Source organism: Nicotiana tomentosiformis, chromosome 12 (genome assembly GCF_000390325.3).
Source record: "Nicotiana tomentosiformis chromosome 12, ASM39032v3, whole genome shotgun sequence".
Classification (NCBI taxonomy): Eukaryota; Viridiplantae; Streptophyta; class Magnoliopsida; order Solanales; family Solanaceae; genus Nicotiana; species Nicotiana tomentosiformis.
The window spans coordinates 79,333,384-79,359,021 of NC_090823.1; the positions used below are offsets into that span (position 1 = coordinate 79,333,384).

General features: G+C 35.6%; 2 protein-coding genes and 1 non-coding gene across 3 annotated transcripts; 1 reads left to right on the forward strand and 2 right to left on the reverse strand.

Annotated features, from left to right (window-relative positions):
* The first annotated feature begins 5,561 nt into the window (after window positions 1-5,561).
* On the forward strand, window positions 5,562-13,938 carry LOC104098844 (uncharacterized). The gene is made up of 10 exons (XM_009605671.4): window positions 5,562-5,721; window positions 5,831-5,911; window positions 6,032-6,056; window positions 6,562-6,644; window positions 9,774-9,806; window positions 10,611-10,689; window positions 10,812-10,864; window positions 12,524-12,584; window positions 12,816-12,898; window positions 13,514-13,938. Exons 1-10 carry the CDS (start codon window positions 5,701-5,703, stop codon window positions 13,601-13,603), a joined length of 609 nt encoding a protein of 202 aa, XP_009603966.1. The 5' UTR covers window positions 5,562-5,700; the 3' UTR covers window positions 13,604-13,938.
* A 1,491-nt stretch (window positions 13,939-15,429) lies between these two features.
* TRNAA-AGC (transfer RNA alanine (anticodon AGC)) lies at window positions 15,430-15,502 on the reverse strand. The gene has a single exon. It is a non-coding gene; the product is annotated as a tRNA-Ala (tRNA).
* A 3,931-nt stretch (window positions 15,503-19,433) lies between these two features.
* LOC104098843 (small COPII coat GTPase SAR1A) lies at window positions 19,434-22,584 on the reverse strand. The gene is made up of 3 exons (XM_009605670.4): window positions 22,172-22,584; window positions 21,434-21,565; window positions 19,434-19,943 (listed from the first exon to the last, which is right to left on the reverse strand). Exons 1-3 carry the CDS (start codon window positions 22,298-22,300, stop codon window positions 19,623-19,625), a joined length of 582 nt encoding a protein of 193 aa, XP_009603965.1. The 5' UTR covers window positions 22,301-22,584; the 3' UTR covers window positions 19,434-19,622.
* Window positions 22,585-25,638: the final 3,054 nt, after the last annotated feature.

A 25,638-nucleotide genomic window follows, 5' to 3' on the forward strand; every position in this document is an offset into this window, starting at 1 on the left:
TCACGCCCCAAACCTGGGGGGTGAGACCGGCACCCGGTGCCTCACCTATCCTTGCGTACCAACTTGCGATTAAGGGACTCTGAACATATAATGTCATACTTTGGCCACGGGCCACATTGCAAGACAATTGCGAATGCTGACTAAACATCAATATAATGCTAGGCCGACAATGCCGTCATAACTACTACAGCTGGCAAACCAACAAAATATACATAAAAGGCCTACAAGCCCAAAATATTGCACTAACTGACAAGATATGTCTACAAGCCTCTACTGATGGATATATTGTGATCGGAACAGGGCTCCGGCCTACTCATATCATATATACATATATACACAAGATGTAAATAAAGCTCTAGACCCGGCAACTCCGAAGGGCATGGAGCTTACCGATCAAGCTGAACTCGGGCAACACCTAATGAGGAGGTCTACCCGTATGTCTGTCTGAACCTGAACGCATGAAATGCAGCGTCCCCAGAAAAAGGACGTCAGTACGAAATAATGTACCGAGTATGTAAGGTAATATACTGAAAGCTGAAACTGAACTGATAATATAATAACTGAAAGTAATTGGAAGTTATAATCTGAAGATATGCTCACCTGCTGATACTGACTCAACTCTCTCAATATAGTAAGTAAAATAGATGTCCAGCCTTATAAAGCTCGGTATATATAATTTTTCTGCCGTAGTTGGCTCGCTCATATGCACTCGGCCATACTAGGCTCTGTATCTCGGCCAACTGGGCTCGCTCATAGGCGCTCGGCCACAGTAGGCTCGGTATATAACTTACCATCTGATCAGAGGTTGCCCAATAGGGGCCTGCCCATCGATTATAGCTCGATGGTAATGAAAATACTGTAATATTGTATATATAGGCTCCATGTTCTCTTGAGTGGAAGAAGACAATAATATATATATATATATGGCTCTCTGCTCTGTTGACTGGAAGAAGACAATACTCAATTAAATATGAAGTCCCGATAAGGAGAATACTGTAATTTATGAGACTTGGATAATGTATATAAATTTGGGAGTATGAACTTCTCTTTATGCCTCGTTATCAAACACATGTAATTACGAGATCATGCCAAAATGAAGGAAGGGCTTAGCCTTAATATACCTGAGCTGGTTCTCTTGACAATCCCTCTAATACACGTCAATTGCGACAACATGTAATTGGCAAGATTAGAGTAGGGAAGAATCCATATGATATTCTTGAGAAAGATTGTACCGTACTCCATTAGAATCAAAATCTCACGTTGAGATAACATTAGGTAGACTTCCTATGAAATCTTTGAATCAATTTCGTTGTTATTGCAACATTAGCTTTGTTGAAGCTTTAAGAATGAGAATTCTATCTGTTAGCTAACTTGGCATCCAACTTGCTGGTCTAATTCTAAAGTGTCAAGCATGCCATAACTCATCATCCAAACCAAGTTATATTACCACTAAAGAAACCAAAATTCAAGGAACATTTCACGTGTAAACAAAGCATGTTGTGTCTTATGACTCATCATTCATATTGGTGCCACTTTGGCTTAGCTTAATGCCAAGTGGCAGCCCCAACAAGAATCCTTATCCACTCATTTTCTTAATTAACTAGTTAATTCCCCACTAATCTAATAATTAACCCAATTATCCATATAATTAAGAATTATCTCAAATTACTTAAAATACTACTCACTTTTAACACACTTTGTACACCTTACTATTATGTTCATGTGGTACCTTGTATGGTACTAGTCCAGAAATATCGGGTATTTTAGCTCGAGCCGTATTTTATCCTAAAATGTCAAACTTCGAAAAATTTATTTTCTTCGATTTGCTTACCCTCTCACCTTCACAAATTTACTCGTCACTTGTTTGAAACAACATAATGCTTATAATCTCAAAATAATCTCATTCCCGAACTTACGTCGATTAACTTACGACGAAACTTTAACGTACGAAAATGCGAAATGTAACATCTCATTTCCGAGCTTTCATCAATTTACTTATGGCGTACTTTCACGTACAAAAACATGAGGTGTAACAATATTCTTACTTGGCTTATGAGCCATCCTCGTCTTCGGTTTTGGATCTTCGGAAGCGGAGGCCCTTTTTCTCTTATTATCTTTCACTGGCTTTGGAACAGAGGACGAAGCCTCTTCCTTAATGGACGAGGGCCTCAAAACCGCATCTTTGCCCACACCTACATACAGGAAAATTGATTTTAAGTATATGGAAAGCATCTCGTTCGAACTACCAAAGATACGAGAAAGGGGCTTACCATGATTTTTGGCCTCCCATCGACCCTTTGACAAATCACGCCATGAGCACTCGGCGTATGTGGAGGTCAAAGCTAGATCTCGTACCCAGTTCTTGAGATTGGGAATTGCACCGTGCATCTAGGGAACCGCTGTATCACAAAAAGGGGATATCAGTGAGAAAAGAAATGAAAGGGCAAAATAGTAGGAGATAACATCATAATTACACTTACGCTTCATGTTCCACTCCTCGGGAAAAGGCATATTTTCAGTCGGAATCAGGTCTGAAGTCCTTACTCAAATGAACCTGCCCATCCAGCCTCGATCCATGTCCTCGTCTATGCTCGAGAACAGAACCTTGGTATCCCGACACTGAAGTTTTATTAACCCACTTCGAAAGAGGCGATGACAGTACAATCAGATGAGATGGTCGAGGGTGAAAGGAATCCCCTCGATTTTGTTCACGAAATAACGGATCAAAATAACTATCCGCCAAAAAGAATGATGGATCTGGCCTAGGGTTATTTGGTATTGATGGTAAAAATCAATAATAACGGGGTCGAGGGGACCTAACGTGAAAGGGTAAGTGTACACACTTAAAAACCCTTTCACGTAAGTGGTGATATCTTCTTCAGAAGACGTGAATACTATTTCTTTGTTCTCCCAAATGCAGTCTTTCTTTAGCTGTTTGAGGTGCCTCTCGGTTATCGAACACATATACCTCGATACTGGCTCACATCGCCCGAGAACCGACGAGCCTTTATCGACCTTAAAATCAAGGGTAAGGATGCACGCCCTAGGAATGCACTCCTCAGGCCGTGGCTCTACCAGTGTTTTGTCGGCGGCAGGCTGTGAAGAAGAAGCTTTCTCTTTCTGAGGAATGGTTTTTGATGTTTTCGCCATTTTTGGATTTAAAGATCGAGAATAGAAGGAGGTGACAAAGATTTGGTATTTTTGAAGAGGGATTTTGCAGAGAAGAATCACAGATTTGCGAATGAATTCAGAAGGTGTGAGAAAGAAGTTAGAAAATTTAGAGTTTGGAGATGTAAAAGTGATTAAAATGAAAAAAAAGGGTTATTTATAGGTAGAGCAATGGCGGTTCAGTTTCGATAATGGCCGACCATCGTCTGACACGCATTAAATGCCTAGATAAACTGAACGGACGAGACAACTATCACGCACATCATGATCGGACTCGATGCAAACGTCAGTATATATCTAATCGAACCGTTGAAAAATTATGTCGTTTCTCGCTACATCCTTCCCAAGAAACGAGGGGACTATCTGTATACAGTAAAAACCTGTTAGTCCTTCATACGAACTGTTCGAAATGGTAATGCATTGGATCGAAGATCACGTTGAGGTCTGAAGTCAGGTCATTAGGCTTCGAGCCCTAGGGACCGATCAATGTCAAGCTCGAATCCAAAATCGAATTATGATGAAGTTATCGAGCTTGCAAGGCATAGACCGACCAACACTGTCCCCGAATCAATTTCTGAATCAGAATCAAGCTCGAGTCAGGATCAAGAGCTCGAGTAGATATTGAGCTCGAGACAATAACGAGCCCATAGACAAGAGCCGTTGCAACCGCACTAGGAGAGAGAATCTTGGCAGGAATTATGGAAAAGCTGATTTATCATGGGTCTCCCACTATGTATTTTTAATTGTATCTAAAATAGGATCCCTCCACTATAAATGAGTTGATTATTATTTCTGTAGGGATCAAGTTTTGCATACACTATAACTCAGATATCAAACATTCCTATATTGAAGAATTATCCTTATTAAACTTTATAGATTGATTCATCTTGCTTAATCCATAAATCATCTTCTTTCCAACTTTGATTATTTTTCATTCTTTACAGTCAATATTCGATATTTCTATTAATCCTTACGATTTGTGTCAAGTTATATCACATACCCTTAGAACTACGTACAAATTCAACTCTATCCGTTTTTTCGATAAACAGCTATGCAGAATGTTACATAGTTACTTGCACTGATCATGTATTGGAGGGAGGCGTCCTCTCGTATTTCAGCAATATTCCTTTTGTAATTTAGCATATGAATCATTAGCATCAATTGTCATCACACTCAGTGGCGGACCCAGGATTTTTACCAAGCGAGTTCAAAATACAAAAAAATAAATATACAAAAGCGTCAACAAAATAAATTATTAAAATAATGCAGAGAACATAATTACTTGCACTGATCATGTATCAGAGGGAGGAGTCCTCTCGTATTTCAGCAATATTCCTTTTGTAATTTAGCATATGAATCATTACCATCAACTGTCATCACACTCAGTGGTGGACCCAGAAGTTTAACCAAGCGGGTTCCAAATATAAAAAAATAAATATACAAAAGCGTCAACCAAATAAATTATTAAAATGATGCATAGAACAGAGGGGAAAAATGTTGTATATAGGGGGAAAACACCATGTGTAGCTGACTAGGTTTGAACTCTAGACATCCCAGAAATCTTGAACCAATTTTGCCAATGGGCTAAACAATACTTTTGTGTTAAGTAGGGTCAACAAACGATATATAGCAGCATTTTCTTGAAGAAAGGTAAAATATACCTATATACGCAGTGTTATTTTTCGACGAAACGTATTTATATGAACCCTCTTGACCCCACGTGGGTCCGTCCCTGATCACACTTTGGAGGCTAAGGTGTATGTCCTCCTCCGTGTACTTTTATTTGTTAATATATGCACTGGTTAGAGATATTCTAACCCCTTCGGCAAAAAGAAAAGAAAAAAAATATTTTAATTCCCTCCACCCTGCCCCACCCCAACCACCAAGGTGGATCTTTTGTCTAAAAGAAAATCATACACACTAAATATAATGAGATAAGAACTAACTTGCCTTTAAGGTGATATAAACACTCAATTTAACATAAAGAGATTTTGTGAGCTTCAAACTTTAGCTAGTTTAGTAAAGTATTAATAGTAATCACCGATTTAAAAAAATAAAAACAATAATCATATATTGCTACTCTCCATAGGAATAACTCTTAATGCACTCATAAATTGAATTATATTTGCAATAATCGATCTGTTATCCTTTCGTACATTCATTTCTTCAATCATTATGAGTCGCCAGGTGATATAGATGTGATCAAGCTTATTGTATACATCTTTTGTGTAATTTTAAATGTATAAAATTAATTTTAAAAAGTAGAAGTCAACATACAACTTTAAACTGACATGTAATGTAAATATTTGCCTCTTTTGGTTTTGAAAATATATCCGTACACACATATGTCTTCTAGTACCGAGTATTTATTTTCCTTCTTAATAAGACTCGGTGCCGTTTCGTCCACTTTTCCTTGATAATAATCCTCTTTTGAACTCAAAATCAGAACTTTGATTCTTTGCACTTGCGATTTGCTTACTCTCTCGATTTCACTTTCTCTGAACCAGCAAAGCCCTATTTCTAAAGCTATATATGGCTCAATCCAGCGATAATGTAAGTTCAGCTCTTTCCTTTATTCTTTTTTTTTCTCAGATTAAGCGTTCATCTAAGTGCATATGTTGTTACTTTAATTCAATTGATGTTAATGCTTGCTAAGTTTCAGGTTGTTGGAGTTGATAACACTTTTCGGAAAAAATTCGATAAAGAAGAGTATTTGCAGCGTGCTCGTGAACGTGAAGAGAAGGTTTTTTTTCTTAATCCCTATGATAAATTGCTGCACGTCTTGCTTATTTTTTAGCTTTGCTTTACTGGTTTATTTAAATTCCTCTTAAATTGATGTTGGGTTATTTACAATTTTGTGTAGGAGACGGAGGGAAAGAAATCCAAGTGTAAGACAATTGCTTCCTCACTTCTCATCATTCTATTTTATTTAATTCCTGGATTCATAGAGCATTAAAATCCTAATGGGAGCTTAAACATTTTAACAATCAAATCAATGAATCAACTGTACCTCAATACTGAATTATTCCAAATTAGGTAGGGTCGGTTATATGAATCATTTATAACCATGAATTCCTTATATCCATTCTACTCTATCAAGATCCAGTAATCGGGAGATTTATCATAGTTAGATAATTTATATGCTGCTATCTCCCACCAGTGCTGGTGGGAGGTAGCACGTACCCAGTGGAATAGTCGAGGTGCGCTAAAGGTGGTCCAGACATACACCACCATAATAAATAAATAAATCAGATCATTTAAACGTGTATTGTCAATTTTGTGAAACTCTCTTCCTTTATTTGGACTTAGGACTGACTATCATTGTGAAACTCACATAGACGGAGTTGATATTAAACATCATACATTAGTAAAAGTGTACAATTATCGATGCAGCAAGAGGACCTCCAGTACAAAGGAAGCCCTTGAAACAAAGGGATTATCAAGTCGACCTTGAATCTCGCTTGGGAAAGACTCAGGTTAGCAACTCTATTATCCTTTTCATCCCTCCCTGTGTTTAGTTTTTACTATGGTGTGTTCGGTTATCAGCGAAAATTTAATATTTTTATTGAATGGAGCATTTACTTTGAAGATTTGGTGTATTCTTGTCTATGAAGTTCTGCATCCTGTGAGAAATATCAGTCAGAAAGATCATAGTACAACAGGTTTTGTAAATTAGACGAGCTGTTTTTTTGGTTTGGGTGTAATTTTTCAGACAACTTCAAGATTTTAGATATCTTTCATAATCTAATGTCACTTGAAGCTCCAATGGTTTGAATATATGATGGATAATACCTTTTATTTCCATTTTCAAGCTACTGTGAAACCACAGCTCACTCAATTGGAATGGAGAATAGTTGTGGCGTCTAGTGGTTTTCAGCTATCATTTTTTCATAGTGTTGAAGGGGAGCCTTGGAGCAACTGTAAAGTTGTCCCCGTGTGACCTATAGTTCACGGGTTCGAGCCGTGGAAGCAGCCACTAAAGCTGGCATTAGGGTAGGCTGTCTATATCGCACCCCTTGGGTATGGCCCTTCCCCGGATCTTGCGTGAACGCGGGATGCCTTGTGCACCGGGCTGCCCTTTTTATTTTTTCATAGTGTTGTAGTTCTGTTCAGATTTTGGTTAATCTTAATGAAAGTCAATAGTATTTTCCCAAATTCTCTTCCTCCCCCACCCCCCCCCCCCAGCCCCCTCCCACTATTATAGAGATCTGAAATTGTTTTGTTGTTGACATAGGAATCAGTATCTTCTTAACAGCTGGTAGGTTAAACATAGATTTAAAAGGAGAGTTATTGAGATTTGGGACTACGAGGAATGTCACTCCACTTCCTTTTATCTTTTTTCTTTTTGACAGTTTCAATTAAATCAGAAAAGAGACACAGAAGCCTGAACCTCGTATAAAACCTTGCTAGTGATTATCTCTAAAAGTTTAAGACTAGAGAAGATAAACATAAAAAAATCTACCAAAAGATAATTATCTTTTGAGATCCGTACATTCTCCAAATTTGAAGAGCAAAATACGATTGAATTCGTTTCAGGTTCATTATGCTTTCTAAATCCCTGCTTGTTGTCTCCACCTAATTATCGCAGAAAGACACAAGTGATGTGTTCCTTGGATTTGTTTCTTCTCCTAAACAGATCTTACCAATAGATTGACAAAATTTGGACATAGAGGAGCATCTCCTGCTTATAGTGGCAATGCTAGTTTGATCTTACTAGAAAATATTTTCCATTTCTATATATATTCTTACTAAGCAATATTGACAATGGAAGAATGTGAAACTCAACTTGTTTAGCATTAAAGCATAGAAAGGTTAAGGAAGTTAGTTTTCCTGCCTTTTCCTTGTATCATTGGGAGGAAAGTCTAGTTTCCTCACTGATTTTTTGTCCAGTCAAAATTAAAAGCTTTTCTCCGTATTAAGTTGCACAAAGTTCTAGGGAAGTAATAAGAGCCTTACCTTTCCCTATGTCATGGCCAACTTAATTCCCTTTCCCTATGTATGGCCAACTTAATTCCCCAGTCTTTCCCAAAATAAAAAGGTATGAACAACTTTTTTCTTCAATTGATCACCATTTTTGTGTCATGGCTTTTGTTACACCGGTTAAACAAAAAACTGACCCCATGAAATCTACCTTTTACCAATTCAATAGTTTTATGTGCAGTGATGAACACTTAGCTAATTTTTGTGGGAAAAATATCTTTTTTTGTTTTTTGGTAATGGGAAAAATATCATATATCAAGGTGAATAGGAGGGGCTTAAGCAGTTTAAAACTGTAAATTGATCCCTGGCATCCCCTACACTTTTGATACAAAGAAGACCTCTCACCATAGAGAAAAGTGAGCAACAAAGAACCAACTATCAGTTGTCCCTTGCATTGCAGAACAAGCTTAATTATGGTCTCTTCAGATACACAAATGAAGGAACAGCAGATGCTTTTGATAAAAAGGAACATCAGTTAACATGCAGAACATCAGTTAACATGCAGAACATCAGTTAACATGCATCTAAGTTGCTCGGATACGGGTGCGGATCTAGAGGTCGGATCCTTCGAGATGTAAATTCTAAGATTCGGGGATATGGATCCTAGTACGGACACGGGTGCTTGGTTCAGGCTAAAAATAATTTAAAAAATAAAAATATATAAAATATCTCTAAATTATGAGAAATTTTATGGAATACTTACGTGTAGCTTGTAAAGTGTGGATTTTTTTTTCTTCTCAAGTTGTAGATAAGTAAAGGATTGATTTGCTAGATAACGTATGCTATTTTTTTCAAATTTTACCCTAGTTTTGGTGCTGATTTCGGGAATCAAATTGTATCTCGTCTCGAATTTTTCCGTCCGTCGTGGTCAAAGTACCCAAAATTGTTTGACCATATCCGGTACGGACCCCATACCCACACCCATACTAGTGTCGTGTCGACACGGGTGCGACACCTAAACTGCCGTGTCGGAGCAACTTAGACATGCATACCTTTTTATTTTGGACATTTTGCCATTAAAGTATTCTCACTCAGGGAAGAATAGCAGCATCATGGGGTCCATCAGATATGCACACGTTTTTCATGGAAGGATTTATTAGCGGCAGGAGGAAAAACTGTAGTTATTGCCTCATTGATGTCTCTGTTCCTTGCGGTTGAGTTAAGGAGATAGGCTAAGCTGTAGGTGGGATACATTTGGTTCTTTGTAGTTGACATAGGAGTTCGGGCTCCTAACTTTCATTATAATATTAAGTGATTCACTTTACATCTAGATACTGATTTTCCAAAATTTCAGTCCATCTCCTGGTTTCTTTTGTGTCCTCTTTGTTGGGGCGGCGGAGCGTTGAAATAGAGCATGGTCAAAACCCTACCTTTATTTGAGTTTCTCTTTCACGTCTTTGTAGTGGTACAGATTGACGATCGTATGGTGCAAAACCTCCCCCCCCCCCCCCCCCCCCCCAAAAAAAAAAGAAGAAAAAAATCTTCTTTTCTTGGATCTCGTTACGTGCTAATGTGCTTTTACTTTTTGTAGTCAATTTCTTCCTGTTGAAATGAATTTTTCAGTTTGCTAACTTCTACAAATTTTTCATGTAGAACTTACCTGTTCATTATCCCTTTTCTGGCAGGTGGTTACTCCAATTGCACCCCTTAGTCAGCAGGTATTGTCCGATGAAATCCTCATTTGTGTGTCTGGATGTATGCCTTTTCTATTTTTTGGTTGATAATGAAGCATGGACATGTTCCATTCTTTGGAATAATTAGTACTATAGACAAGAAAATCTGATGCAACTATGTTGGTAGATTGGCACTCTTTTCTGTAGTGCTGGCATCCCATCTTTATACTTCCTGTCCTTTTGCAGTCCTAAACTTCTTTCCACCCTTTTCAGCTTTCTTACTGGACTCTTTTGTCTTGTAGTTAGCTGAAAGTTAGGCCAAGGTACTTCAATTTGGTTTCATCATTGAAGAATTTGTCCAATCTGGAGATTGAATTTTGAACTGATAGCTCCCTAATCTCCTTAGTACTGATTTATATAAATTCTTTGTTCATCTACTCCATTCACGTTGCTAAAATTGGATCCTGTCTCCCCTTGCAAACTGTTACTCGGTTCATGTACCCTACAGTTCTTCTCATAAAATAAATCCCATCTTTGGGGTAATACACCTGCCTACAAGAAATTTATAATATCTTGTGGACGTTGAATTGTTGAGGAACATCTATTGAGAGTTGGACGATTCCTTAGTGGTTTTTCTGTAGTTTTATGCTGTCCCTGTTTCTGGCCCTTTCCTAACCAGCTTGTTCATTGTAGCTGAAAAAAGTATAAGTGTATAGGGAATACTTTGAGGATAAAAAGCTTGGTAATGATTCTTATATGCTTGTCATGACTCAATTTGTAATTTTGTCATACAGTAGTGGCAAGAAGATGTATCCCTTACGTAAAATGATGTTTTCTGTTGCATTGCAGGCTGGATACTTTTGCCGAGTTTGTGAATGTGTAGTAAAGGATTCTGCAAACTACTTGGACCATATCAATGGGAAGAAGCGTATGTTATATGGCCACAAGTTACCTTCTCACTTGTTGCTATGATTTTGCCTTCGAGATCTTTTTTTGTTGAAGGCTTGCTGCCAAGGATTTACACTCAGTTGTTCATTCTTTTCTTTTCAGATCAACGAGCATTGGGTATGTCTATGCGGGTAGAACGAGCCTCGCTGGAGCAGGTAGGCTGATCTATATGTCTTGCAAGAGAGTATAGTTTCGGCAGTTCCATAGACACCAGGAGTACGCTTAAAAATTTACATTCAGTTTAATGCATGTCATATCATAACTGAAGTAAAGAGAGAAATTCCACACCAACTAACCACTACCAAAATGAAAAGGGATAGCTTTACTAAGCATAACTTTCTGTAGAAGTGACTAATGTGTCATCCATCTTTCATTTAGTTGCTTGGTACCCAGAGTTTTATGTCATTATCTTTGTAGGTTTTCTGCACTCTCCAGAAAGATTCAAACGAACTCACTGTAACCCGGGAAGAGGCACATCTTTTCCACCTTGTGAGGAGAGATAGTCCCTTCAAACTTTTAACTGTCCCACAATTTTGAGATTCTGCAACTTCTAGATGTGGAAGTTTGCCCGCATTCCTGCAGAATGGCGTTTAACAAGTCCTTTTGGGGGAAGGGAGTACCATCGCACAGCGAAGATGGTTCTCCTTTCTTGCTTTGGCACAAATTAATGGCTAATTGCTACAGGTCTAGAGGTTATTTCCCCCCTCCACTCCTAAGAGAGGGGAATAAAGTAAGGACTTGAATTTACTTGAAAATGTACTCGGATGATGTTAGTTACACTTGCCAAAAAAATAAAAAGGAAAAAGAAAAAAAGGATGTCATAGTGTTGTCAAAGGCTCGCTTAAGTCCTGACGCTAGGTGCAAAGCAGGTTGAGCGCTTCGCCTAGGGGTTAAGGCATACCCCTCACCACCGATGGGCTTTGTCCTTATTATGAGATGCTAAAGAATAAATATTTCACATAATTGTAAATTTTTTAATTCCTTTGTCCATCTAATTGTTATTTGTGTATTATTATTATAGAATCAAGTATGCAGTATTTTATTTTAATTCTTCAATTGCGCATTTCTTCATTAAACTCCGCTTTAATTGCACTTTGCACTTAAAATCTCAACATACCTTAGCTTTTTGTGCTTTTCACTTTTGATAACACTGGGATGTTAGTTACAGAAGTAGGGGACTGTGTGACCTTGAGTGGAGCTAATGGAAACGTGACATATCAATCAGTGGCGGAGCTAGAATCTTGATCGCGGGTTCGGCCGAATCCAGTAGCTTTTGCTCAAACAGTGTATTTGTGTAAAAAAATTCATTAAATATGTAGAAATATTAAATTTAAAACCCAGTTAGTAGCTCTTAAAATTGTTGTTCTAATTTCCAGAACCCATAAGGTTGAAATTCAGGTTCCGCCTCTGATATCAGTTTCATCCAATGTCTAAAAAACTTGTCCATAGGGTGTGCTGTTAGAGGGCACAGATGAAGATATCAACAAGAGAGGGATAGCCTAATGGGAAGTGCCTTCTGCATCCAATCATAGGTTGGGGGTTTGAGCCAGAACAAAGTGGGAAAAGTCACTGTTTGGCTCCTGGATGGGGCAGTGAGGTTTACCATTTCGAGAGAGGAAAGAAGGGGCAGAGTGGAAATTCAAGTGGTCCTTGCTTTATGTCGGAGGTTTAGATGATAAGATTCCACGTCTGAAGTTTTTACTTTTTAATACTACTATTTTTTAACTTCTTTCTTTTTTTAAGAATTAAATTTTGATTGCATTCCTTAGTTGTATTATTGATATGTCTAAATTGCTTGATATCATGATTTTCAGGTTCAACAACGATTTGAATCGCTCAAGAAGCGGAAAGATACGGGGAGCTTCACTGTTCAAGGTAAGGAGTTTTAAATAATCAGTCCCCCAGAATATTGATTGGTTATGCATTTGCTAAGACGAATGTGTAATAATAGCAAAGCTCATTGGCTGTTGCTTCTTTGTTTAGTAGCACAGCATGTACTTGCTTTGTATTATGTTATTTCAGTTTTTGTTTCTTTATGACAGCTCTATTTTAGCTTACTAGACACAAAGACGGGACTGCTATTTACCATCTTTTGTTTCTTTCTAGATTTTGATGAGCGGCTGCTGAAACAACAGCAGGAAGAGGAAGAACGGAAAAGACAACGACGAGAAAAGAAGAAAGAGAAAAAGGTATGTAGCTCCATGAAAGCTTGTTTTGAACGATAAGCTTGATAAACTTTGATCCAGATATCATGAAGGGCTAAGTTGCTCGGACACGGGTGGAGGTGTCCGACACGGGTGTGGATCTAGAGGTCGGATCTTTCGAGATGTAAATTCTAAGATTCGGGGATATGGATCCTAGTACAGATACGGGTGCGTGGATCCGGCTAAAAATAATCCAAAAAAATAGAAAACATAAATGTATCTCTAAATTATAAGAAAAAGTAAAGTGTGGATTTTTTGTCATTCTCAAGTTGTAGATAAGTAAAGGTGATTTCCTAGAAGCTATGCTATTTTGTTCAAATTTACCCTAGTTTTGGTTCTGATTCCGGGAATCAGATTGTATCTTGTCTCGAATTTTTTCATCCGTCGTGGTCAAAGTACCTAAAATGTTTGACCAGATCTGGTACGGATCTCATACCCATACTCATACTAGTGTCGTGCTGACACAGGTGCGGCACCTAAACTGCCGTGTCGGAGCAACTTAGATGAAGGGAGAATGTGGATTACAAACTCTCTCTCTCGTATCTCTCTCTAATTAAACTTTGTTTGTTGGATAATTTGTTGACTTGTATTTCTACCCAGAAAGAGAAGGCTGCAGAGGATGAACCCCAAATAGACCCTGATGTTGCAGCCATGATGGGATTTGGGGGGTTCGGGTCTTCGAAAAAATGATCCCTTTAGCCATCCATCTCATGCTAGAGCATTACTTGATCTGCCTACTCTGCTGAGGCCAGTAATTGTTGTGTTTTTGAAATCGTTCAAAATGTAACAGATGGAAATGCCTCTTGATGCAGCCAGGACAGTTTGTCAAAATAGCCTTCCGAAGTTTCTGACCAAATGATTGTGACTATGCATAGCCTTTTCAACGTTCATTGCTGATTTCACATGTCTCAAATTTCTGTATTTAGAATTTTGCCAAATTGTAGTCGTTTCTTGTTGGATACATTGCTATATTTCCCAACAGAACCTTACTAAAATACACTAAAAAAGGATTCTTTTTTGTCAAATCTTTTGAACCTTACCTTTTCCTGTTATCCCACATAGATAAATCTGAATGGACAAATTGATTACCCATAAGTATATAAATATCATTGCCTGATTGATCTAAGTTCTTGTAATATATTTCCATTGTTAGTTACCCTCGCCGTGCGTGAATCCCTACCGAAAAAAATTCTATTCTTGTCACGCTACAATATGACTTACCTGAGTAACACAGCTCCTAATTATCTCCAACATAAATATAATTATCCCAAACATATACCCAAAATTGTATTCGACCATCAACACATAATGGCATTCAATTAGCACGTTTTGAGCATGAAAATTTTGAAGTGTTCTTGCAATCAACCAAAAGGAGGGAAAATATTTTTCAAAATTTTTTTTATTACCTCTACCCCATCAACCTCCACCGCTCTCGCCCTCGCCCCCGCCCTTGCCAAGCGGTGGCAAAATTGATAAATCAATAGTTATCCATCCATATTATCCATTTAAAATAAAGATAACCAATAGGTTTAACTTTTACATTTATAAAGATTCGATGAATTCTCCCAAAAGTGATCATCTTCCATAAGCCATGGATAATATGGATATCTATATTATCCGCCGGTTAACCCATTTTCTATTAATATTAAATATGGATTGGATTGATATTTTATCCGTTTTTTTCATGATCCGTTTTCGACCTGCCCATATCCGAATTGATCGTTTGCCACCCTTACCCCTACCCAACCCCACCCCTACACCCTAGCACCCTTAAACATTTCATCTCCCATTATATTTGCCTAAATTACATATTTTCAAAATAAACATTTTCTACCCACTATCCAAACACTAAACAATATTTTACGAATAAAGTTTTTACCGAGCATGGGACTCGGAAAAATATTTTTCAGGAAAATATTTTCTAAGGAAAACAATTTACTTCATACCAAAGAAACCCTTAGTGTTACCCAAAAAAAAAAAAGACACCCTTAGTGAATGTCGTTTTTCACTCTTAATGTTGTATTTGGTATGCCAAGAATTATACAGTACTGTTTGCATCTTTTGGTGTGGGTTATTGTCACATACCAAACATCTTCACCACAAAAGTAACAATGAATAGCGCATATGAGAACTGCCTGTTGGGGTTAAAAGTATCTCATTTGATGCATAGAAAAAACTGAATAATGATCACAAGCGCAACAAAGATGGGGTGATTTATGGTAAGATTTGTCATATTTTTATTTTATCTTTACGCTGTTAAAAGGTTGGGACTTCTAAAAAACCCCTTCACGAAAAGAGAAGTATAATCTTCAAACTCGGAGAGAGAGAGTGTGTGTCTACGAAAGAGAACCAAAAAAGCAATGAGCAAACTGTTAGAAGCAGATTAATACCAATGAAAAAATTACAGCTGAATTTATTTAAATAAAAACCAGACAAATATTTTGTCTGAATAAGGAGCTTGTTGGGTTTCGATTTTTGTCTAAAATTTCATAACCTTAACTTAAGATTGTAAAAAGTGGAGATGCGGGGTATCGATCCCCGTACCTCTCGCATGCTAAGCGAGCGCTCTACCATCTGAGCTACATCCCCAAGTGCTCTATTTGTTGTAACAACATAATAAGTTTTATGTGTAAAATTTCTAGGATTGCGACTTTTGCTGAACCATCCTTCGTAATAATCTATATATACATATATATATATATATATATATATATATATATATATATATATAAAGAGGGAAAAAGAATGTTCAAGACACAGACTAGGAAATGTATTTATCTAATTTCTCAGTTTTTTGGGGATTTCCTCTCATTTCAATACAATACTTTATTTTTTCTTTATTTTATTTATTATAAGAATCACAACAGTTAACTTCCGTAACTGCCCAGACTAAACTCAATAGTTATATCGGTTAAGGATAAAAAAATAAATGCCGCTTCAATCTTCTCTGAACGCTACTCTATATATTATCTCTTCCCCTTCCCAGTAATTAACAGTTACTACTATTAATATGTACTAATGTTACACCGGTTGAAATTCTGCCAAAAAACGCATATGCATGGACTATATTGCTTCCTCTTTCATTTATTGTGAGTCGAGATGGGGAACGGCGCTCATTGGAGTTTCTATGGGAGGCTGACAAAGAATTTTATAGTTCTCTTCGTTCTTATACTCACAAATTCAAGTGATGTGCATCTGTTTCTTAGTTATTCCCAGTATTTTTTGTGAAGCTCCAGATGTTGTTGGTGTATTAGAAATCTTGGTGTGCTTTTCATTTGATATGTTTGAATTATAGTTTTTCTTCCTCTAAAGATGGATAACTATGTTTTAGAAGATGTACATATAATTAACTGCGATATAAAATTAAACCAAGTTACATAGTAATATATTGTTTTAAGTTATGCAAATTTCTACCATGAAGATCAGCAAAGTAAAATCATAATTTTCAATGTATTTATTGATTTGATCTTCCTTTCGCCTGGAATAACCTTTCACTTGGAAGTTGGAGCAGTAGGGATAAATCAATTGATTTATGGAATCTAATAGGAGGCCTGAGTGTTCTCTGAAGAAGGTGATCATAACTCAGTCTCATCTTCTAGCCATTTGCAATATAGTTGATTCATTGATGTCCTTATATATATATATATATATATATATATATATATATATTAACTTATTGCAGCAGTATATATATTAACTTATTGCAGCAGCCTATTTGCAATACGCAGTTGATTCATAACTTGGTTACCGATGCCTGTAAATAGTGGCAGAGCTAAAATTTTCTCCAAGAGGTATGTATCAAAATATAAAAATTAAACACTCAAATAAGTTAAGGAGATTATTTTTATTTATTTATTTATTTATATATATATATATATATATATATATATATATATATATATATATATATATATATATATATATATATATATATATATATATATATATATATATATATATATATATATATATATATATATATATATATATATAAAATTTTGTCCCTCCGTGTTTAACCATTCAAGGCTTCGTGTAGGAGTTAAATAGAATTCTCTTACATGAATACAACAAAGAAATGATGATTTTATCTAATTTATATTTTTGTTTTTTACAGAGTTTTCTCAAATTTTGTCATATTTATAACTGCGCGAAGCGCGGACAAATTTACTAGTTTAAAGATATTTCCGTATAATTTCTTGATAGATCAAGGGCGGCTCTAGGGTAAAAGTTAAGGGTCCAAAAATAAGAAGCACTACTATATTATTATATAATATATACTCCATAATTTATATTTATATAATTATTAATAAAAGATTTTTAATTTTAATAATTTTTAACATTTGGTAGGCGTAAGATTGAGTGAGTTAATTGGATAAATTTTTCTCACTAAATTAAATAATATATTTACCTTCTCATCAATTTTATTTTTCTTCCTTTATGTATAGTCTTTTTTCATGGTTCTCACGATTTTACTTTCTAATTTTAATTCAAATTCTCTAAATTAACTACTTTTTGTCACATTTGATTGATCCACACACGAGAAAGCAAGTTCTTTTATGTCTCATCTTTTTTATCTAAGAAATTCCCTAGACAAATGTCGCAAGGTTCAAAACACGATGGATAATGGGCTCACATTTTACCATTTTCACTTAAGAAAAAAATTCAATACTATATGACGTGCGCCTAACTCATACATTATGAGTTGCGCTCTCAACATTAGATCAAAGTCATGTAGGTTTTTTTTGCGTCGCAATATTATATGGATTTTATAAAAGAAGTTTCAGGGTCTTTTTAATATATTTTGGTTTTAGGCTACCAATTCTGTTGAGTCGCCCCCCATTGACGATCAACAATTATCTACACACTACTGCCCCACCATGAATGTACTGTTCAACCAGTTTCATTCACATTTGGTAACTGAATGACACACTCACTGCCATTAATGTTCTTGTCATTGTTGTCTTATCTTAAGTGAGACTCTATAACTTTGATAAAGAATGTCGGGGTGGACAAGTGACTCTAGTAAAGCCTTGATTTAGGTCCCCCAAAATTTTTAATAATGGATTTTGTAATTTTATTTCAAATTAGATTAATGTTTGTAGAAAAAATAAAACAGTAAAAAAAATTGTAAAAAAGAAAGAAAGGTGTCTACTCTCTAACAGTAAAAATATTTTTAAAACTTTGAATTAAACAACTTAAATTTTCATATTAGTAAATACATTTTTTTTACAACAATATCAAAGGTAACATATTGCAAATACTTGTCTAACATCTCATTTATTTAAATTATCCTTTTCTAATATAAATAATAATATTATTATGTGAAGTTAAAAACTTTATGTCATTTAAGAATATATACTATAAACAACAAGTATGAAAAAAATGGCAACACATACTAATAAAAAAAATATAAGGCCTCTTATTAAAATTTGGCTTTAGGCCACTAATTTTATGGAGCCGCCCTTGTAATAGATACTTCTCAGACGTAATAAGGACTCGTTTCTGTTCTTTGCGGAAGCTACTTTTCTAAGGAACTTTATTATGGGGTAAAGGTATTTTTCCAAACTTTCTCGTACAAAATCCGTCCAAGAAAAGTGCAAACACTTCAGTAGCCTTAGTAGAAATGAGTAGTCCTTCCATGGCTATTATCTCTTCAATTCTTTCCTTCCAATTTAGAATTGCTTTTTTATATTATGGTTTCAATAATATTGCTCGTCATTCCATATGATTACTTGACAGATAACAAAAACTTGTTATCATTTTTGTTGTTATTTTCCGAAAAACAACTTTTTTATTATGTTGAGATTAAGTGGCACTTCTCGAGACAACAAAGAATTGAATGGCATTCTGGAACTTCCAGTGAGTTCAGAATAAATAGCTTATGTCTCAGCCGAGGGTGTTCAGTATTGTTTGTTAGCCAAACAATAACTACTAGCTTAAACGGATCTAAGAAAGAGGAATAATTAAATTAGTTCAACGTTGTTAGTTATAGCCTTTGGTGACAAACGGGCGGGTCGGATCGAAAACGGGTCGGGTTGAAAATTGGTAATACAAAAACGGATAAATTATCCGATCGGACCCATATTTAATACGGATAAAAAACAGATTAACTGACGGATAATATGAAAATTCGTATTATCCCCCAATTTGAGACTTTATGAATGTAAAAGTTAAACCCATTAGTTATCCATTGATTATCCATTTTCTAAATGGATAATATGATTCTTATCCATATATGACCCATTTTAAAAAGTTCATTTTCCAACCCAATTTTAGTGGATAATATGGGTGAATAACTATTTTCTTTTAACCATTTTACCACTATTACCATTAGTTATAGCCAAAGGGACCATTCTCATACCTCGCTTGTTCGTTGATTAAAAGTTATCTCAAACAAATCGGTAAGTGGGCGATAGAATGAGAGAACAGCGCAAGCAAATGAATGAAGACGTATGTCCAAAACTTTTGTGATTTTGCTTTACAATTGTGCAAAAATAGCACTTAGAGATGGGGATTATGGTTGAGAGTTTCACTAAAACATTTTGTTATGTAACAAGAAAATCTTGAACATCCTTTCGTTCACCATATTCCTAGAAAGCTAGAACAAGAGAAGCATAATCAACAGTGCTTTCAAACAGACGTTCCAACTCATATCCAGTACAAAAGCACAAGCAAAACAGAATGACAATTATCTCACTTCCTATATCTGTTATTTAATGTATTGAGAGAGCCATTTAAAGCCTTCTCCATATCCCATTTTGCGGACTATGCTGCACATGAATACCTCAAGGGGACGAACATTGGATTCTGCCAGGTTTACCTTTCCCTTGCCAGTTGTGATGCCCGTTAGCCCCATGTGGTAACGCAATTCATCTTCTGATGCAGCATACGGGATGTCTATCTTGTTACCCAGTATAAGAAAAGGAACGCTGGCCAACGACTCATCAGAGAGGAGAGCATCCAGCTCTTTCTTAGATTCTGCAAACCTTTCTTTGTCATAGGCATCCACCAGATAAACAACAGCATCCACCTTCACATGAAATTGCATGTTCAAAGCACCATAAGATTAGCCAAATAGTTCCTGCAGCTTGTTAGAGAAGGGTAAAAAAAAGAGCACGAGACGAAATGACATATTTTCCAGCTCAACTTTATAAGTAATTTTGCATTAACAGCAATCAGATTACACAAATAATCCTAATGTTTCCTGCATAGCACAAAATCCTAAAGAATTGAACTTCCTTATAGTCTGCACACTCTCTCTCTCTCCTCCCTCCGTCTCTTTGGCTGCATAGCACAAAATCCTAGAATTGAACTTCCTTATAGTCTGCGCACTCTCTCTCTCCCCCCTCCGTCTCTTTGGTGGTAATACTTCTCAAACATAACGTGGTTATTTCGATATAGAAGTTTGTAATTTAGGTGTGATATAAGAAAATTGTATAAACAATACCAATCAACAAAGTTCCATCTAAGACTTTTCTTTGATAGTTTTCTGTAACTAGCCAGAAATTCATACTTCGGAATATCTGCTCACACAAGCTTCAACGGCAGAATATTGAAACAGAGCGCAGGTTATACCAAGCTCTATCATGTGGCATCAACTGCTGGCAATTCTGAGAATTTCATTATCTATCAAAGATCAAATGTAGACCTAACATACCTAGACACAAGCAAGACTCTAGAATCGTGACAAACAGAACAAGTAGAAAACAAAGAACTCGATGAGCTACTTCGCGCTGGTCCAGAGAATCTCTTCTGTTTGCCATTCACTAAGCAGATGGACATAAAGAAGAGGAAGAGGAAGTAAATGGGAAGGAGAATAACTTGTCATGTCTTATTCAAGAGTGGAACTTATTGAAGAAACATTGCTGTCAGCCCAATCAAAAACTTTTAAAACAAGGCACAGACACTCATATACTTGATAAAAAAAGAACATCGACACTAATAGATCCCGTATTACTATTCTAAGTCATTCTTCCAATGAATACAGATGCAATAATTCGGATACTGGGGAAGAGTGTGGTAAGGTACTATTGAAATACCTCCACAGGAACCAAAGGCACACTAATAGATCCCGTATTACTATTCTAAGTCATTCTTCCAATGAATACAGATGCAATAATTCGGATACTGGGGAAGAGTGTGGTAAGGTACTATTGAAATACCTCCACAGGAACCAAAGGCAGTATCATCAAACTTGTGAATTTTGTCTAATAGTTACATTATCCTCTTTATATATGTTATTAGTGTTAGTATTCTTTGTAGATGCATGTCGAAACATTTCAAAACAATGTAGCAGAGGGAGCAAAACTCTGGCAGTGGAATTCAAGAAAGTTATGTTTTGCAATGATAAGACACACTCTCCCAGACATGAAATTCTTCCACCACAGGTAGCTAAACACTTGTCAAGCGTTAACAGGATACACCATTAGACTTATCCCCCCCCCCAAAAAAAAAAGATACACCATTAGAACTGCAATCACTAATGTGATACATCACTACAAATGGCATAAAGTAAAATACCTTAGCGTAATAATCTCTCCACACTCGACGAGCAATCTGATGCCCACCCAAGTCAAATGCCTTGAACTTAATTTTCCCAATACTAAGCTCCTCTGATGTCGGGTATTGTGTTGGCTGATGTTGAACCAATCTCTGCCAAATTCCAAAACATTAACTTTTCCAGGCTCAGGTCCACCAAACAAAAGCAAACAGCTCAACGAAATTAAAATACTAATACTAATTCTTTAAGAATAAGGCCCAAAAAATCATTGACAAGACACAATTCAAAGAGATAATAAATAGGAAAGCCGAAACAAAAATTAGACAGATAATTGGATCTTGAAACCGCACACTCAAATGAAAAAAACATAGCACGAAAATAAAAATAAAAAACAACTACCACGCCTCAATCCCAAACTAGTTGATGTCAGGCTACCTTTAATCGGGTCCATATCATTCCAATATTCAGTAATTTGTCTTTAAGACAGAATTACACTTTCTCCAAAACTACTCTTTAGAATCTAACGAAATGGGAATAGAACATGACAACCGTATAAGGGCTTGATTTCAGACACAAAATCAACTAATTACACATGTTTTCCCTTTCTTCACCTTTCATCAACACAGGAAAAGATGCAAAATTGAATTACTTCTGAGTTTTGATTTGCAGATAGTTACACTAAAGTGAAATTAAATTATGCAATAGCATGAATTAACAAAAAGAAAAGTGAAAATGAAAAAACAAAAAGTGCAACAGACCTCGTCTTTCAACATATGAAGCAAGGTAGTTTTGCCGGCATTATCAAGGCCTAAAAACAAGATCTTAGCCTCTTTCTGCCACAGACCAAGCGATGCGAGAACTCCGTAGAACCAATCGACTAAGAACATTCTTTTCAAATTGATTTTGATCGACTACAATCCCTACGATACAGATTTAAGAAAAGGTGTTTGATGGATCGAATGATATAAGACAAAAAGCGTATCGTAATCTCTCGATGGATTCGAGGGGGAATCTTTCGTCCAAACAATAGACTTTATCGCTAGAGAGTAGAGAGGGGGGAGAAAGAGAGAGATTGTGTGTGTACGTACAGGTGCGCGGTTGTTTGTTTGTGTAGGAGAGAGAGAGAGAGAGAGAGAGAGACACTAAATCCCCATCACTCTTGGCCCGTGGCACTGTGTGTGTCTGCGCGTATTTTCTAGTAAACCTGTCAAATGGGCCGGGTCGACCCACGAACTGACCCATGTAACCCATTAAAATTGACCCTTTAACCGGATCATGACCCACGAAACCCTAACCGGACCAACCCATTAATTTAAGGGGTCTGAGCTGGGCTATAATATTTTGACCCACTGAACCGGACCAGACTCGAATCGATAGCTGACCCATGGGTCAATCGGCCCGGACCAACTCAAATATATATTCAGACAAGTGGTAAAACATTGAATCCAAACTTTGACGAAAGAATATAGTACCAGACACTATGAGGCGTCTTGTTGAAATAGTAGAATTTCATATGTTTTAGACTAATAGTTATAGAAATAGTCGAATTCCATATGTTTCTCAAGTTTTAATGTAAATAAAGTATGGTTTTTCTTTCGGTTTTGTTCTAATTAGCTTCAAGGACATGTAGTAATTTCAAGTTCGTATATATGTATAAAGTTTAAATTTTTTTATCATTTATTAGTTTTTAACTTTTTTTAATTAAATTGGATTTGGCCCATTAGGGCCCGGGGTTAAGGGGTTACCGGTTATGGATCCGAGTACGGTCAATATGTTTTGGTTAATGGGTCAAATCCGGACCGGACCCTATAAGAAAGTGAATCGGCCCAACCCGGTTAAGGACCCATGGGCCAAGAGTCAACGGGTTCGGGTCTGGATCGGGTCAACCCATTTAACATGTCTATTTTCCAGTCATACCATAACATGGGTGAGGCTTAATTACGTGAGACTTACGCATCTAAATGCCCGATTGTACGTCCTAAACACGCCTAACGTTCAACGATCGGTGCTCGCGTGATAAAATTCTTTCCATCTATTGGAATATAAAAATTATGAACAACTCAAATGACGAACCATAATATTGTATATTTACTAATTGAGAACATCGTGAGGGTGAATATCATTTGAATATTTCTTCTGAAAATAAATAAATCAAAATTTATAAATTTACTTGGTAGATCTTTTTGTCTATGTTCTATATTTATTATATTACTATTTAAAAATGATTTTACATTTACCACAAAGGAGTAATAATTGTGTGCTTGTTATTGCCCCTTTCCTTTTTCCTCCCTAAGTCGAGGGTCTATCGGAAACAGTCTCTCTGCCTTTTAAAGGCAGAGTTAAGGTCTGCATACACTTTACCCTCTCCAAACTCCACTTGTGGGACTACACTGAGTTTGTTATTATTGTTTGTTGCTGTCATAAAGGAGTAATAATTTAAATTATAGGATTGATAAAATTTAAGTATTATAACTTTTAGAAAGGTAAAATGTACAACTTGATAATATTTTTAAAGAAAATATATTTTTTAATTGCTTAAAGTTAAGACGTTATAGTTGATTTATATTTCAAAGTAAATTTAATAGTATTGCATTATTTATAGTTGTAAAATATGCTAAATATTTTATTTTTTATGAGCTTATTTAATTCTTTTTTTAATTTTATTGAAGGTTTAATGATTTTATTATATTTTTTGTGTTATAATGCTATATTATTAATTTATAAATTAAAAAATTTAAAGATCCATTGGGCTTACGCCCATGTCTCGAGTCTTTCGCCTCATCCCGTATTAAGTAAAACGTCCCGCCTCACGCTCACGTCTTTTAAAACACTGTATTTTTCTTATTGAGAATCAATTTGATTAATTTTTAAAATTAAATTTGATTAAATTAACCTATTATTTTACAACTTAATTTAAATATTCAAAAAATTATATGAAAAATACTATTCTCTCTGTTTCAATTTATGTGAACATATTTTCTTTTTTAGTCGGTACCAAAAAGAATGACCTCTTTCCATATTTGAAAATAATTTACCTTCATGCAATAGCCACACAAAATATATGTGCTTCATTTTACACAACAAGTTCAAAAGTCTTCTTTTTTTCTCTTAAACTTTATGCCCAATCAAATAGGTTCCCATAAATTGAAACAGAGGGAGTATAAGTTATAACTTTTTTCGTATCAATACGATGAGAAAATATATTTTAAAATATTAGTCAAGTTCAATAAATTTAACTTTCGATAAACGAAATATGATAGTAACTAATTTGTAAGGGAATGAATAGTAATATGTACTCTTCCTTTAAAGAAAGAACTCTAATATGCCAACATATTTGTGAAAATAGCACGTGTTAGCCAGTTTTTGAACTGATAATTAAAAAATAGCCAGTGTTTGCAAAGTCATTGAAAAATAGCCACTATTTTACTGCAACACGGAAAGTTCCAACATAATATACTGGAGATTGATGCACATGTGTATGAACTTCCAACATATTATGTTGGAATTTCACCACACGGAAAGTTCCAGCAAAATATACTGGAGATTGGAGCACCTGTGTGTGAACTTCCAGCATATTACGCTGGACCAGTATATTATGCTGGAACTCCAGTATATTATGTTGGAAGTTCACATGTAAAAATTTCGAACTCCCGTATATAATACTGGAATATTATTCAGATTTTGAATAATATTTTCGTTCAGATTTATCTCTACATGAAAATTGGCTAAATTTCGATTATTTTTGAAACTTTAGCTATTTTTCAGTTACTACTTGTAAATTTGGCTATTTTTGAATTTCAGCCGACATATTTTGGCGCTTTATTCTATTAGTAATGATAAAAATCTCAAAAACGAACGTATAATGAAGGGGATAAAATATTACCTTACTAATTCTAATAATAATTTTTTATTTTTGAAAATTCATTAACTTTAAATATCTCATGTTATTCTTAATGGTATATTTTTATGATCTAAAAATGTTATGACATGCTTAATATCATATATTTGGCACAAAAGTACAAAAGCGATGGGTGCCTTTGGTATAAAGAAAAATATTTTTAACGGAAAGTATTTTTCTAAAAAAATAAGAAAAGTATTTTTCTATGAAAAATGTTCCTTAAAAATAAGTAATTTTCTTAGTTTATTTTCTGATTGATAAGTAAGCAATAAATATTATTTCAAGAGCATTTATATATATATATATATATATATATATATACATACA